General features: G+C 37.4%; 1 protein-coding gene across 1 annotated transcript; it reads right to left on the reverse strand.

The window, feature by feature from the left end:
• Nucleotides 1–7925: 7925 nt before the first annotated feature.
• On the reverse strand, nucleotides 7926–17340 carry enpp4 (ectonucleotide pyrophosphatase/phosphodiesterase 4). Its single transcript, XM_048190393.1, has 4 exons — nucleotides 17188–17340; nucleotides 13777–14642; nucleotides 12629–12799; nucleotides 7926–8946 (listed from the first exon to the last, which is right to left on the reverse strand). The coding sequence occupies exons 2-4, from the start codon at nucleotides 14606–14608 to the stop codon at nucleotides 8576–8578; spliced, it is 1374 nt and encodes a 457-aa protein (XP_048046350.1). The 5' UTR covers nucleotides 14609–14642; nucleotides 17188–17340; the 3' UTR covers nucleotides 7926–8575.
• Between the last annotated feature and the right edge of the window lie 75 nt (nucleotides 17341–17415).

Raw genomic sequence — 17415 nt, forward strand, 5'->3', positions numbered from 1 at the left:
TACGGGGCCAAGCACAAAAACGGCACAAGAAGCCAGCCAACATGGCCGTGAGCATCAGACCAACAGCAGCAGTGAGCAATTAGAAAAAAAGTTATTAGCATTTTTGTCAAGTTTGTTATAACTTTTGAGCACGAGGTGGCGCTGGTCCGAAACTTCTCAGGCTGCTTCAGGGCATTGTCCTGATGACCCATACCAAATTAATGAATTTTGGTCAAACCCATCAGAAGTTATAAGCAAAAATAGCCATTTTTCATATCTCCACTCCAGTAGGTGGCGCTGCGCCGAAACACTGTATGATGCCTCAGGTCATGCTTGTGATGACACGTACCAAGTTTGGTCTGAATATGTCAAAGCATTGTAGAGATACAGCTTCAAGAGTAATTTTTGCATCATCTCTCAAATTCTTTGCTCCGGTATACGAAAACGGTTTGACTTATCAACTTGAAATCCATAACTTTTTGTCGGCATGGTCTGAAGATGATACGGTTCAATTTTGGTGAAAATCGGAGCAAAGGTCTAGGAGGAGTTTGAAAAAGTAGGTTTTTAAAGAAAAACAATATGGCGGACAGGAAGTTCAGCTGAATATGGCAAATTTGATATCTATGTTCTCAGCATGACCCAAGGAATCTATTGAGACCAGTTTCATTACAATCGGTAGATATAATCAAAAGTTATTAGCATTTTTGTCAATTTTGTTATAACTTTTGACCACAAGGTGGTGCTGGTCCGAAACTTCTCAGGCTCCTTCAGGGCATTGTCCTGATGAACCATACCAAATTTATGAATTTTGGTCAAACCCATCAGAAGTTATAAGCAAAAACAGCCATTTTTCATATCTCCACTCCAGTAGGTGGCGCTGTGCTGAAACATTGTATGATGCCTCAGGTCATGCTTGTGATGACACATACCAAGTTTGGTCTGAATATGATAAAGCATTGCAGAGATACAGCTTCAAGAGTCATTTTTGCATCATGCCTCAAATTCGTTGCTCTGGTATACGAAAACGGTTTGACTTATCGACTTGAAATCCATAACTTTTTGTCAGCATGGTCTGAAGATGATACGGTTCGATTTTGGTGAAAATCGGAGCAACGGTCTAGGAGGAGTTCGAAAAAGTAGGTTTTTAAAGAAAAACAATATGGCGGACAGGAAGTTCAGCTGACTATGGAAAGTTTGATATCTATGTTCTCAGCATGACCCAAGGAATCTACTGACAGTTTCATTACAATCGGTTAATATACTCAAAAGTTATTAGCATTTTTGTAAATTTTGTTATAACTTTTGACCACAAGGTGCCGCTGGTCCTAAACTTGGTATGCTCCTTCAAGGCATTGTGCTGATGACCCATACCAAGTTTCATAACGATACGCTAATGCGTTCATAAAATACAGCATTTTAGCACAAAATTCAAAATGGCCGACAGTCAAAATGTCCGATATGTGAAAATTGGATATCATTCGACTCGGCATGATTCCCCGAATCCAACGAGAAATTTATGATTTTTGGACAAACCCATCAGAAGTTATAAGCAAAAACATACATTTTTCATATCTCCGCACCACTAGGTGGCACTGCGCCGAAACGCTGCATGTTGCCTCAGGTCATGCTTGTGATGACATGTACCAAGTTTGGTCTGAATACGATAAAGCGTTGCGGAGATACAGCCTTATGTCTATTTTCGCAAGCACTACGTACAATTCGTTCGCGTGTTTTTCGAAAACGGTTTGAGGAATCAACTTGAATTCCATAACTTTTTGTCGGCATAGTCTGAAGATGATCTGGTTCAATTTTCGTGAAAATCGGAGTAACGGCCTAGGAGGAGTTCGAAAAAGTATGTTTTTTTGAAAATTCAAAATGGCGGAAACATTTTCATGACGGAAAATGACGTCATAGGGTGCATTCGATTCGTCTTGACCCAAGGAATCAGAGGAAAAAAGATATTCAAAAGTTATTAACATAAACATAAGTGCAACTTTGGACAGGTGGTGGCGCTAGAGGGATTGAGTTAGAGACTCCAAATTTGCTATGGACATAGCTCAGACTGTCCTCTAACTGTGTGCCAAATTTCATAACTTTCCCGCAAGCGGTTCTATGGGCTGTCATAGACTTCAAGAGCGGAAGAAGAAGAAGAAGAAGAAGAAGAAGAAGAAGAAAAAAATAAAAAAAAAGAACGCCAACAATAACAATAGGTGCCTCCGCACCTTCGGTGCTTGGCCCCTAATTATGTTTTTCCAATTCGTAGTTGAAATATAATCATTTACATAGTGGCTGTCATAACTTGTTTTATGACGGATATATTTAAACATACATTAAATAGGCTAATTAACACTTCACTAAAAGGTTAAAGAGTGAGTTCACCCAAAAATGAAAATTCTGTCATTTATTACTTACCCTCATGCCGTTCCACACCCGTAAGACCTTCGTTAATCTTCGGAACACAAATTAAGATATTTTAGTTGAAATCCGATGGCTCAGTGAGACCTCCATAGCCAGCAATGACATTTCCTCTCTCAAGATCCATAAAGGTACTAAAAACATATTTAAATCAGTTCATGTGAGTACAGTGGTTCAATATTAATATTATAAAGCCACAAGAAAAAAAACAACGACTTATTTAGTGATGGCCGATTTCAAAACACTGCTTCAGGAAGCTTTGGAGCGTTATGAATCAGCGTATCGAATCATGATTCGGATCGTGTCAAATAGCCAATCTGCTGAAATCACGTGACTTTGGCGCTCCGAACAGCAGATTCGATACACTGATTCATTTGTGCTCCGATGCTTCCTGAAACAGTGTTTTGAAATCGGCCATCAATATATAAGTCGTTATTAGGGCCTGAGCACCGATGGTGTGAGGACCCTATTGGAATTGCTCAGCCAATTCTTCTTCTTCTCCAAAATGAATCACATTTTTGAGGCCCTAAACGTTCTCAAAAACTCATGAAACTTTGCACATGCGTCAGAAGTGGTGAAAATTTACATCTGATATGGGTTTCAGAATTAGGTGTGGCAAAATGGCTCGATAGCGCCACCTACAAAATTTCAATTAAGCGCACTTCGTGCTACGTTTCACGTACAGTTATGAAATTCGGTAGACAGATGTAACAGCCCAATACCTACAAAAAGCCCCTGGGTGCAAAGTTTGTAAACCCAACAGGAAGTGAGATATTTTGAATTTTCTCTACTAAATTTTGGCAGTTTTTGCCATTTCCACATGTTGTACTTTAACAAACTCCTCCTAGAGCTTTAATCAGATCAACATCATATTTGGTCAGTCTAATCTAAAGGCCTTTGAGATGTTAAATTGCGTAGATCTAGAGTTTTCGCTGAAGGGCGTGTTCGTGGCGGCCTGGCAAAGTTCGATGTTTCGCCATGAAACAGTAAATTGTTGTAACTCGGGCATACAATGTCTGATCTGCCCCAAACTTCACATGTTTTATTAGAGTCCTGACCTGAAGACATCTATATGACAATATTCAGTTACAGTCATAGCGCCACCTGGGGGCAACAGGAAATGACATGTTTTACACTGTGATTAACTCTACATAGAGATTGAACCAGATCAACATCATATATGGCCAGTCTAATCTTAAGGCCTTTGAGATGTTAAATTGCAAAGATCTTGAGTTTTCGTTGAAGGGCGTGTCCGTGGTGACCGACAAAGTCTGATGTTTCGCCATGTAAGGTGAATCACTTTTTTGAGGGCCGAAACATACTCGAAAACTCATGAAACTTTGCAGATACGTCAGAAGTGGTGAAAATTTACATCTGATGTGGGTTTCAGAATTAAGTGTGGCAAAATGGCTCGATAGCGCCACCTAAAAAATTTCAACGAAATGCCCCTGATACTACGTTTCACGTACAGGTATGAAATTTGATACACAAATCTAACAGCCCAATACTTACAAAAAAAGTCTCTTGGAGTGAAATCTGAAAACCAACAGGAAGTGAGATATTTTGAATTTTCTTTGCAAAATTTGTGCAGTTTTTGCCATTTCCAGGCGTTGTACTTTAATGAACTCCTCCTAGTGCTTTAATCAGATCAACATCATATTTGGTCAGTCTAATCTAAAGGCCTTTGAGACGTTAAATTGCGAAGATCTAGAGTTTTTGCTGAAAGGCGTGTCCGTGGCGGCCTGGCAAAGTTCGATGTTTCGCCATGAAACAGGAAGTTGTTGTAACTCGGGCATACAATGTCTGATCTGCCCCAAACTTCACATGTTTTATTAGAGTCCTGACCTGAAGACATCTATATGACAATATTCAGTTACAGTCATAGCGCCACCTGGGGGCAACAGGAAATGACATGTTTTACACTGTGATTAACTTCTCCTAGAGATTTAATCAGATCAATGTCATTTTTGGTCAGTCTAATCTAAAGGCCTTTGTGATGTTAAATTGCGAAGATCTAGAGTTTTCGCTGAAGGGCGTGCCCGTGGCGGCATGACAAAGTCTGTTGTTTCGCTATGAAAAAGGAAGCCGTTATAAATATGCCAATATTCAGTTAGTCATAGCGCCACCTGCTGGCAACAGGAAATTACATGCTTTACACTGTAATTCCCTCCCAGAACCACATTTCAATATGCCACAAAGTACCAAACATACTAGAAACACGTTAAATCATGCAACACTTGGCTAAGTGCTAATGTATGCGATTAACGCCATGAAACAGGAAGTTGTTGTAACTCAGGCATATGATGTCCGGTCTGCTCCAAACTTCACGTGTTTGATAACAGTCCTGGCCTGAACACATCTATATCGCAATATTTGGTTATGGTCAAAGCGCCACCTGTTGGCAGCAGGAAGTGTGGCAATTCGAAATGACTTTGGCATAATTCTCCTGTATTCATTCGCTTACATGCATGTCGACCACTGTTCACTGTTTTCCTAAGGTCAACGGGTGGTGGTGAGCCTGGGTGCGAGGGCCCTTTCATCGCTGCTTGTAGCTTTAATTTTGTTTTGTTTTTTGGTGCACCAAAAATGTTCTCATCGCTTTATTAATATTGAACCACTGTACTCACATGAACTGATTTAAATATGTTTTTAGTACCTTTATGGATCTTGAGAGAGGAAATGTCATTGCTCCCTATGCAGGCCTCACGGAGCCATCGGATTTCAACTAAAATATCTTAATTTGTGTTCCGAAGATTAACGAAGGTCTTACGGGTGTGGAACGGCATGAGGGTAAGTAATAAATGACAGAATTTTCATTTTTGGGTGAACTAACCCTTTAAGTAAACTATAATATATAATATTGTGCATATATTTAGTGAAACAGTTCATTCCTCTATGGGAACTATCAAGCTGTGGACACTGAATGGCTTTTCTGAGGTAAATGTAATGCGACGTGACATTTTTTATAAGTTGTTTTATTGACGTCTTTCTGAGGTTGAAACAACAATTACAGCAATATGATATGTTTCAGTAAGTTGTACTGTATCTTTCAACATACCTTCTGATGTTTATTCATGATTATTCTGTAACTAGTACTAAAGAGGAAGAGATGATCGCGTTCATTCACGCTGCTGCTTGAACTGAGGCGCCTATACAGCATCTGTTACGCCACATCAAAAAATGTCAAAACGGCATTTATTGTTTGAATTTTGTGATAAAATGGACAGAATTTGAAAGATGACACTTTATTTCTTATCGAAAGTAACAAAACACAGAGGTCATTGCAATTATTGGTGGTTAATGCTGGTTAAAATTGGTTAGGCTACTACACTGCGCACGCCCTCTTCTGGATTGGATTGGATTGTGGATCGCCTGTTACTGATTACCTGTATTCGTCGTCTGACTGTATGCAACGAAACGTGACGTCCCATCAAAGAAAACGTTTCCACAAAAATATGCTGTTTTCAACACTGATAATAATAAGAAATGTTTCTTGAACAGCAAATCAACATACTAGAATAAAACTTCTGCATTGCACCACAGGAATAAATTATATTTTAAAATATATTCAAATAGAAAACATTAAAGTTTAATAATATTTCACAATATTACTATTTTTTACTGTATTTTTGATCAAATAAACGCAGCCTTGATGAGCAGAAGAGATTTCCTGCAAAAATATTTTTAAAAAATCTTACACACCCCAAATTTTTGAATAGTATGTAGGGTGATAGTGAATCTGCCAAAAGGCAAATATCTGCTCATTAATTAATTCTGTTCATAAAAACCTTGAAATATCAACTGATTGTCCTCACAACAGTGTCATGATATACAGTACAGTAACCTGTAGTTGTACAATAACATGAAGTGAGACCTCTAGTGGCTGCTTGACATCTACAAAGAACTGCTTATACAACAGGCACACTACAAAAAAGAAACTCTTTAAATATCTGAAATAGATATTTTATTTCATTTTGATGACAAATGTCATGTCATTTTTTGAGTGAAAAAATGCTCCATTTAGTTCTTGCTTTGCATAGATTCACGAAGATTCAGAAAGCTCATACAAACATATACAACCACAAACATTTGATAGCCAAATACTGCACAAGCGAGGATGATTTCTTTTGTTTCAGTAACCTTTCTTTTCAGTAACTAAAGATGGATGTGAAATAATTTTGACCATTGCTAAAGACAAAAGCCGCATGAAAATTATTATTATGAAATGACAAGCCATTTATAAAAATTCAAAAAGAAAAACTCTGATTTGTGCAGCTTTTCAATGTCATTTTAAGACAACAGTATTAAAAGTCAAAAACACAAATTAAAAAGCAATATCCTTTTCCTATTTTCCACTAAATAAGCAACACCGTTTAAAAAGAACAACTAATTAAATAGGAAAAATAACATCTCTTAAATAAACCAAATCATTTTGAAGCATGACAAAATTTCAAATTCTTAAATTCTTAAAGTAGCAGCGGATTCCCTTCTCCCAAATCTGACCACACAGATTATAGTGCGACAAGCAAAAAATAATAAGCTTTACAGTGTATTTACACAATCCAACTATCTCAGAGAAAGATTCAACAACAACCAAAATCATTCTACTTTACAAGAACATTCGATCTTCAGGTAAAAAGCCCTCTTAAATCCTACAGAAATATTCCCCAGTAGGGATTCATGAAGAAATGATCATTCCTTTATTAGACAGAGCAACACTGAGATCTAAATGGGTCTCTTTTGCAAAGAAAAAAAGATCAAGCAACCTATAAAAAAGAAATAAATATTCAAATTTAGCTGGTTGTGGATTCCCTGGCATGTGAAAACAGATGTAACGTGACTTAATAAATAAAGTTTCACTACAAACAAAATCAGTACAGGAATTTTCAAGTAATCTCAGCATCCTGTTTACAAACCTTAACCAGAAAAACAAACAAAACATCAGAAAGTTAAAGGGTAAATTTACCCAAAAATGAAAATTATCCCATAATTTAATCACCCTCAAGCCATCCTAGATGTATATGACTTCCTTCTTTCAGTCAAACACAACCGGAATTTTATTAGATAATATCCTCCTGGCTCTTCCAGGCTTTAAAATGGGAGTGAATGGTGCCCGAGATTTTGAAGCCAAAAAAAAGCACATGCATCCATCATAAGAGGTCACCCATCTGGCGAAACTAGACTCGTGTACGGCCGTTACTGGAAGCCAGTGATTTATAGTTTTAAATATGGATATTTTTCTTATAAAAATGCATCGCTTCAAAAGCCTTTATTAACCCTGTGGAGTCCTACGGATTACTTTTATGATGGATGGATTTTTTTGGGCTTCAAAATCTAGGGTACTTTTCACTCCCATTATAAAGCTTGGAAAAGCCAGGATATTATTTAATAAAAATACGATTGTGTTTGGCTGAATCAAGAATTCAATTTCAATTTTCAATTTCAATTTATTTAAAAAAGTCAAGAAAGTCATATGCACCTAGAATGGCTTGAGTGTGAGTAAATTATGGGATAATTTTCATTTTTTTTGGGTGAACTAACCCTTTAAGAATTATTATTGCTTACGTTCCAAGTTAAGTGCAGACCAGTTCAAGAGTATAAAGCATGGCACACCTCAGTAACCTGACTGGTAACATAATATGCATAGTTATAAAGCAAGATTTACATGCTTATGCTAATGCTAAAAAGCATTATTGGAAGTTGCACAACTGAATCATTCTGAAGCATGCTTGTGCGTGTGGGGTTAGGAAAAATCTAACACATTCAAAATATTTTTAGTTTTCTTTTGGTAAATATTGTTGTCCAGAGATCTCATAACCTGGTTAAAAACGAAGCACTAAACTTTTTTAAACTAAAGCATTTCTAGCTCAACAGCTGATGTTGAAGACATGTTTTGTCATGTTGTTTCATACTAATGATAACTAATCCTTATTGTGCCTACAGTGTATTTTACTGGTTCTACAACAGTTAAATTTCTCTCTTACAGTTTCAATATGATTGTCATCTCTGCACCATTTCAGCATTTAAAGGAACAGTTCACCTGAAAATGAAAATGCAGTCATCATTTACTCACCCTCATGTTTTTCCAAACCTGTCTGACTTTTTCCCTGTTTGGGTGAACTATTCCTTTAACATTTTGCATGTGCTTGAATCAAGTCAAATTCCCTCCATTTAATAACATTCATTCAAGTAAAGGTTCATCATCAGCGTCGTCATCTAACTCCAAGCGGGCGAATGGACGAGGAGACGAGGCATCTCTGTTCTTCATCAGCTTGAATAGGCAGGTGAAGGTGGTCAGGATTATTAAAACACCGATGACAATGCCCACCGCCAACGCTAGCTCTCCGCACTGCTCGTTAACTAGCGCACAGCGCACGTGAGCGAAGCTGCCGTTGTTGGCCTCCGGAGCGATGCCGATGAGGTGGCACATGAGCGGGTAGAGATCCACACTGTTAAAGCTCGACATCCTGTAGCCTTTACGGAACGCAGGCCCATGGGCAGCCAAGAAGGGGTGCATGCTGGAAAGCGTATTGTCATAGCCATGGTCGCCCACTGCAAAAGACAAGAAATAGATGAAAAATGCTTAAAGTGCCGATAATGCTTTGCAGATATTACCTTTCATCTAGTGTGTAATACAGCAGTTTGTGAATATAAAAGGTGTGCAAAGTTTCAAAGATCAAAGTGCACAATAACTGCCTGAAACGAGTTGTCAGTAATTACAATTTTACTTCCTGCTCGAACCTACCTAAGTTTGTAACACATTTCTATAAAGCAAGCCTATGGTCGTCAATGGCTGCCCATAAACAGCGTCTACTCTGACCCGCCCTCAAACACTGTAGCTGTAGCTGTGACTGAAGAGTTTGGTTTGTGTTGTTGACATGTTGATAAGACACTGTGTTCTGTGCTGTGAAAGCAAATCCACTTTAATGAGGCTTGAATTTATCTAGTAAAACCAACACCATCGTTACTGTTCTGATCACTGTCACTTAAACGCTGAGAAACGCTGGAATTCAGATATGGTAATGGGTGTTTGTTTCCCCACACATGCTGTAAGCAGTAGACCAATCACAACAGACTGTGCTGTCTGACCAGGGATGGGCAGTATTTATGATACATGTATTTCAAATACATATTTCAAATATAAAATAGGTATTTTGTGATTTGTATTTGATAGGGTTGATGAAAATGGCTTTGTATTTTGTATCAAAATACTTTAGAGTTTTGTATTTTTGTAGTTTTAAAATACTCTAAAATACTTTATAAGAAGTCTACATGATGACATCATAAAAATGCAGCCTCTGATTGGTGCCTACTCAGTGGTTTGCCCAGACTTGTTGAGTTCACAACAGATGTTAAGTTTTGGTGTTCGTTTTAGTAGCCTATAGGCTAAATAGTTTACCAATTTACATAATGTTCTTGATAACTATTAACTGAGCAGCAGCCCCCTATATTTATGATTAACAATCAATTTATTAATTAGTTAGAAACTAGTTGCTATGAATACAGGAGCCATCAGTTGTCTTCTTATCAAAGACTTGTTTGTCATTGAGTCAGTGTTGCTGATGCAAAGTAGGCCCTTCGTTACCATACATCAAGTAACTAAATTAGGATACAATTATGAGTCATTCACAAACTGTTAAACATTAAACTGTTAGGTTACTTTAAAACTAACCTTCATCTGGCAGATTACAGGGATGTGTGAATATTTGATCTGTTAAAGCCACAATATGTACAATTTTCGCCGCTAGAGGTCGTTTATTCAGTCGCTTATCCTTGATTTTGTGAAATCATGGGATGCTGAACGAGATTGCTGGAGAGCAGCGGAACTTTTATTATGCCACAGTCGCCACTTCTGCTTTTTTTGGTCTAGTATGTGGGGTATCGCAGCACTGTTTATCAATTTTAGATACATTTGTTATAATGCTACTCTGTGTGTTCGCTTGGCAGCTGCTATGAAAAAATTGCTTGCACACTGCAGTAAGCTAGATCAATATTAGTCATGGTAAAACATGGTACTCGCAGTAAATCAAGAAAACAAAATTTAAACAAGAAGCTATATAATATGATTAGTTTTCAGTCGATGAATGAATCCAAATAGTTCCTCATCTGTCTAATAAAACATTTAACTTTGTTTTATTAGGCAGATGAGGAATATAATGCATCTTTGGTGTTTCCATGGTTTCTGATTTGGAAACTGAGGGTATGTCCTGGTTAAAATTTCTTATTTCTCTGGATTTAAACATTCTTGGAAATATTTGGGATAATGTAAGTACACAAGTCAACAAAATATATAACATTGTTCTAGTGGTTTTGGATATCTTTAATCAAAAATCCTACTGTACATATTGTGCCTTTAACTGGATGCATATGTTAGATTTATTGCATGACTCGGGCAGAGAAAAGCTGTTGCTATCAAACATTGTTTACTTAATCAACTGAGTCAGTGTAATGGTGAAAGTGTAGTTCAAATAGGTAGGCCAATTGATGGAAGGTTTGCGAAGAAATCTAATGCTTCCTTGTAAAAGTATTTTTTAGTATTTTTAAAATATTTTTAAAAATATAATAAATGTTATTTTAAAATACATTTTGATGTATTTTTGCCCAACCCTGTGTTTGACCAATCAGAGCAGAGTAGGCTCTCAGAAAGGAGGGGTTTAGATAGACCGTTTCAGACACTGCGAGAAAAGAGGTGATGCTGCAATGTATATTATGAGAAAAGAGGCCTTGTCCACACTAATAAGTTTTCGTTTGAAAACACATCTTTTTTCCGTCCACACTGAGACAGCGTATTTGTCAAGCTTTTTGAAAACGCCTCTCCAGAGTGGATAAATTTGGAAAACGCCATTTTTGTATTGTAGTTTGGATAGTGAAAATGGAGGTACTGGAAAACGATGATGCATGTTAGGCATGTGACGCATACTTGTACCCAATAGGCATCTATAGTTATACCCATTAACAGTATTCCTCAAGATAAATGCTCCTTTGTAGAATCTTCGTATTACAATTCCTGCAAAGATGACAGAGAATTTACTCACATTTGCTGTCCAGCGTGGCACAATATGACAGTTGCATTTTAAACCCGATCTGGACGCAACAGTGAGTGATGTGATATTATGCTAATAAAATGATTGTGCCAGAAGAATAATAGAGAACTTTATTATATCTGCTCTCTCTGCATCATCTTGTGAGCTTTTAGCATGTTTTACGCATGTGGAGTAAGGTGATTTAAAGGGGTCATGAATTGAGCAAATCAACTTTTCCTTGAGCTTTTGATATAAGAGGTCATCGTACAATAAAAATATCCTGTAAGAATCAGAACTGAAATCTTCCTTGTTAGTCAATAAAAGCTTTTATTGACACCAGGCCCATTGAACAACTGATCCTGGAATTTGATAAATTGTGCAGCCCTACTGTCAGATAGGTGAAACGCTGCCTCCACAGAAGAAATCAACGCCTACTTCATCATTGCTTTCTAGGTGGGAGAAATGGGAATGCAGGGGCACCGCGATGCGACCACAAAGGGCACTTTCGCGATCAAAGGGGCAGGGGCTCAAGCCCTAAAAAAATACGCTAAAAGAGAGAGTAATACTTGGCTATTTCAAATGGAAAGATGTTAGCCAATCACAGCAGTGGGCGTTTACACTGAAGTCTCACAGCAGACACGCCCTTTAACACAGAGCATTCAAAAAAAGAGGGCTAAAATCAGGGTAGCAAAAATGACTTATTTCTAAATTATGACAATTTTAGATGTAAAACACATACTAACATTATAAGTGCACCCCAGGAAACATTATAAAACAATAAAACAATGCAGTTCATGACCCCTTTAAGCGTTTTCAGACGTTTCAGTGTGGATGAGCAACTTTTGGAAAATGCTAGTGTGGATGAGGAGCATTTTTAAATGAAAACTCTGTTTTCAAATGTCTCTGGATTAATGTAGACGTAGCCTGAAAGTGTTTTTTGACCTTGGATGCATGTAAACCTATTGTAGGAGACCTCCAAAACAAAATTAGGAACTTTTACAATAGCATAATAGGGCCACTTTAAAAGTGTCAACACAAAAGCAAATTGCAACATCAACAATGCAATAGTGATGCTTGCCTTAGCAAATAACATTAATTATTTTTTAAAGGTTTAAATAGGAAATATTTTTAACATGGACATATGAATCAAAATAAGATTTCTAGGCAAATGTAACCTTAATAATTACTCAATGCTTTTAAGGAACACTTACATCGTGGGAGGCTGCCATTTTTGACAATCGTCCAGCCTTCATCTGCCACCAAAATGATCGGCTGAATCCTTTCGTTGTTTTTATAGTGCAGCCTGTCGGGAACATCATCCTTCAGGTACGCCTTCATGTGATCGTGACAACTGGACAGGTTTTTGTATATGGTGGAATTATCTGTGAGTAAAAGAAAAAATATATATGAGGGAAAAATGCAAATCCATGTGGAATCTGTGGACTTTTTCACATTTTCTCTGCTGATTTTGGAAGGAAATATTCTAGAAGAAGGAAGAATAAATATTATTTTAACCACCCTGATCTCTGAAAAACAAGCTGAAAACTGAATAGCAATAGTAATCCAATTAGCATAAAAAAATAAGTTAGACAGGTATGATGTTCTATGGAATTGTTTTGATAAAAGGAAATGAGATACACTTCTAGTTTAGTTCACTTCTATGATTTGTTCTTCAGACATTCCTCTTTAAAAGAAAAAAGTATCAGCTGACCCCCACTGAAAACCACTTAATTCATGGTGCCACAATGAGATCCCCATATCTCTGGTTTTGAACCATATACGGCCTTAGATACATCCATGCCATTTAATATTTTGGCTTTCATCACAGTACATTGTCTCAGGCAAAGTTTTTAAATTAAAAAATGATTTAAAAGGTGCAATGTGTAAAATTTGAGAGGATCTATTGACAGAAATGCAATATAATACACATAACTATGTTTTCAGTGGTGTATAAAGACCTTACATAATGAACCGTTATGTTTTTATTACCTTAGAATGAGCCATTTCTATCTCATACACCGCGGGTCCCCCCTCCATGTAAAGTTGCCATTATGCGCCGGCATGTTTCTACAGCAGCTCTAAACAAACATACACTCAGAGTGCGTTTAGTCACTATGTTGTTCTTCTAAATCGTTTGTATTTTTAGAGGCAGCTTGCATCGTCACTTGACTGTCTACTCTCTGCTGTCTCAGACGACGACATCTTTGTCTTGTGTCGGCCAGGAGGCCACCGTAGCTTCTCTGAAAGGGAGGGGTGTGAGGGGTATGTGCAGTCAGTTGCAGTTCGCAATCTCACCACTAGATACCACTAAAATGTTACACATTGCACCTTTAAATGGAGTATCAATGACAAACTGTACCTTGCAGTGGAATTATGGCAGCCACAGGAGTCAGATCCACCACTGTATAGCTGTTCGGACTGATGCAGTTATCCAATTTAATAAGACGCTCTTTAGCACACTGAGCCATACCATGATCGCTAGTGATGATAACATTTATTTTCCCCCATAATCCCGTTTTGTTGAGCTGCTCTATCAGGAAACCTATGTGATTATCCACCTCCCTTAAAACCTTGGTCATCTCTGTGGTGTTCTCTGGACCGTATTTGTGGCCGCTCCAGTCGGGTTCTTCCCAGTACAGAGTGGCAAACTTAACAGATCTGTCCGTCGTCATCCACTGTGTGATGTTTCCCAGCCTTTCTTCGAAGGGCACCTTTGAGTCGTACTCATATTTGTATTTTAATGTGTGGTTTTTAATATTCACATCTGTTCCTGGCCACATAGCAGATGCTGCCCTGTAGCCATTTTTCTCCACAGACACCCAGATCGGAGTGGCTTCGTCCCACCAGAAAGGGTCACTGTCATTTTTTATAGAGAAATGCTTTTTTGACACTGGGTCATACATAATACTGGCAAGCATCCCATGACTTTCTGCGTACAGCCCTGTGACGAGACTGTAATGATTGGGAAAGGTTTTTGTCGTAAACACATTGGTTAGTTCATGTACAAGGACACCATCGGAGAAGAACTTCTCAAGATTGGGAAATGAGTATTTGTTTAGGTAGTCTGCCCGAAAGCCATCAAAAGACACAAGGAGTAGTGCCGGTGTGTCGTTGGCAGACTTTAGTGCCGGCACAGACAGGGTTAATCCACTACAGATGATGAGAGCGTACAGATAACCGCTGATCTGCATCCTGTGGCGGGGAATGTGGAAGTCACTTTCTTCACTGTGAATAGACAAAAGAAACTTATAACACACAGACTAACTTTTGTTAAAGTTAAAGTCCTGTAACGGAATTTTTACCCACAAGCCCTCCCTACAACAATTTGCTACTTAACTCAGGACTGTTACAAACCATTACCAACCCACCCTGAACTTCACTGACTGCACATATATGATCTTCAACAGCAGTTTTCAAATTCATTTAAATGTGAAATATTTTAACTTTTGTAATTCATGTCATGCCATAGGACTACTTAAATGAACACTGGCACACAGAGTATTCTCAAGTTAATATACTCACTGATTCAAAACATATGGTGATGACAGGGTTGAAGTAATGTAGCTTGTTAGGGAGAAACTTAGTTACAAATAATCAATAAAATCTATATTAATCGATAATAATAATAATAATAATTGAACAATGTTTAATTGCACATAGCCTACATAGGTACATTCACTATAGTTGTGTCCCAAATGATGAATTATACACTATGCACTAATACACTATGTACTTATGCACTATGTACTCATCCATGTAGTGTATGAATTTTATTTTGAAGTTTATTTTGTCATTCAACATCGGAGTCTGACTCCCCCTCCGCACCGTAATTAAAGCTGTGACAGCGGAGTGCATGAAGTGTCCAAAATTCCACACTTCGTTTTTCCGTTAATTAAGTGCATCATCCGGGTATTTAAAGGTCACTTTTTCTTTTTGGAATTTTCTGTGTGAACGCACTATTTATACTTAAAAAAGCCATAGAATAGTGCATAAGTATGCAAATTGGGACGCACCTTATATTTGTTGCCTTAAAACTGCACATTGCTTGGAGGTCAACATTGGACAGGTTGTGGAATAACAAATTTGTAAATAATTTATTAAAATTAATTTTTTCTCAAAAATATTATTTTTAAATCAGTGATTTGGATTGCGTGTCAATCCGCCGAACAGGTGAAATCATGTGACTTTGGTGCTCCAAATCACTGATTCGACAGTTTGGTGGTTTGACGCGAGATCCGAATCACTGATTCGACACAAAAGATTTGTAACGCTCCGAAGCTTAAAGGGATAGTTCACCCAAAAATGAAAATTCTATCATCATTTACTCACCCTCAAGTTGTTCAAAACCTGTATAATTTTCTTTGTTCTGTTGAACACAAAGGAAGATATTTTGTAGAATGTGTTAAACTGAGCAGTTTTGGGGCACCATTGACTTCCATAGTAGTTTTTTTCCTACTATGGAAGTCAATGGTGCCCCAAAGTGGCCTGGTTACAAACTTTCTTCAAAATATCTTCCTTTGTGTTCAGCAGAACAAAGAAATTTATACAGATTTGGAACAACTTGAGAGAGTAAATCATGATAGAATTTTCATTTTTGGGTGAACTATCCCTTTAATGAAGCAGTGTTTTGAAATCGGCCATCACTATATAAGTCGTTATTTTGTTTTTTTGGCACACCAAAAATATTCTCGTCACTTTATAATATTAATATTGAACAACTGTACTCACATGAACTGATTTAAATATGTATTTACTTAGTACCTTTATGGATCTTGAGAGAGGAAGTGTCATTGCTGGCTATGCAGGCCTCACTGAGTCATCGGATTTCAACAAAAATATCTTAATTTGTGTTCCGAAGATTAATGAAGGTCTTACGGGTGTGGAACGACATGAGGGTGAGTAATAAATTACATTATTTTCATTTTTGGGTGAACTAACCCTTTAATTGGATCTTTATTTCTGGACATGTGATTTCACTTTCACAATTTCAAGCAGTCAAAAGTGCTTTTATTTGAAGAATCATATTTCAAGAATCACAAATCAAGATTTCTTGCAACACAAGGAACTACAGTTGTTAGTCAATACTGGGCTGTCCAGGGAATGTTTCATCAAATAAATGTTATCTTAATAACACTTTCTATACTTTAACTTAAAAATATATGACATATAAAATTATAATTATAAATAAGTATAATAAATCAATATATATAATAAGTTTCAGGTTTGTCTTATGCACAACAAGATGTCAGTGACAGTTTGTACAATTAAATTGTTGTTGGGAGGCTCTCAGGCATTCTACAGCAGTAAATACAAATGATAGGTGTGCAAATATGTGCAGATGCTCAGGTAAACCATGGAATTGTGTATGAGAGTATATATGAATAGTAGAACTTCTATGTAATTTATGTGTTTTATGTAACAAGGAAGTGATACAGGAAGCGCCGGAAGACAAAACGTGGTTCTAAAATTAGTGTTGAGCAGGTGCAAAATATACAGAGTCCTGGATCACACTTACTGGAGCTGATCAATAATCAATACAGGCCTGATTAAAACTCATTTATAATATAATGCAATTATTTTATCGGTACTTTCGATGGAAAATAGTAAAAATAGACTACAAAAAAGAAGAAAATAACGAGGAAAAAAATGACAGTCTTGCACTGAATACTGCTGATGATCACATTACTGATTTTTGGCCACATTACGTTTTTTGGCCAAACTTGGCCATCAAGGAACTCTAAAAAGCCGAAGGGAAGAAACATTAACATACCTTTCGACTTGGGACGTTGGGAAGCGTATAATTTAACTCCAGTCACATTAAACTCTTCGATGATGTCGATGTGTTTTATAAAGTCAGATATGTTCTGGACTTGATGCAGTTTCTTCTTGCGCTTCCTCAAACACAATACCCACATGACGTCATGGCATGACGGACAGATTCAGCAGCCAATGAAAGCGAGGTACGTCCCACTGCAGGTGCTTTTCACTTTCGGTCTTA

Source organism: Megalobrama amblycephala, linkage group LG5 (assembly GCF_018812025.1).
Source record: "Megalobrama amblycephala isolate DHTTF-2021 linkage group LG5, ASM1881202v1, whole genome shotgun sequence".
Lineage (NCBI taxonomy): Eukaryota > Metazoa > Chordata > Actinopteri > Cypriniformes > Xenocyprididae > Megalobrama > Megalobrama amblycephala.

Bases quoted from the DNA above. Each gene is read 5' to 3' on its own strand.
- enpp4 (XM_048190393.1), bottom strand. From the start codon at position 14,608: ATGCAGATCAGCGGTTATCTGTACGCTCTCATCATCTGTAGTGGATTA. The intron at 12,800-13,776 runs GTACAGTTTGTC...TTTTACTCACAG, and splicing joins TGCCATAATTCCACTGCAAG to ATAATTCCACCATATACAAA. The intron at 8,947-12,628 runs GTAAGTGTTCCT...TGTCTTTTGCAG, and splicing joins AAATGGCAGCCTCCCACGAT to TGGGCGACCATGGCTATGAC.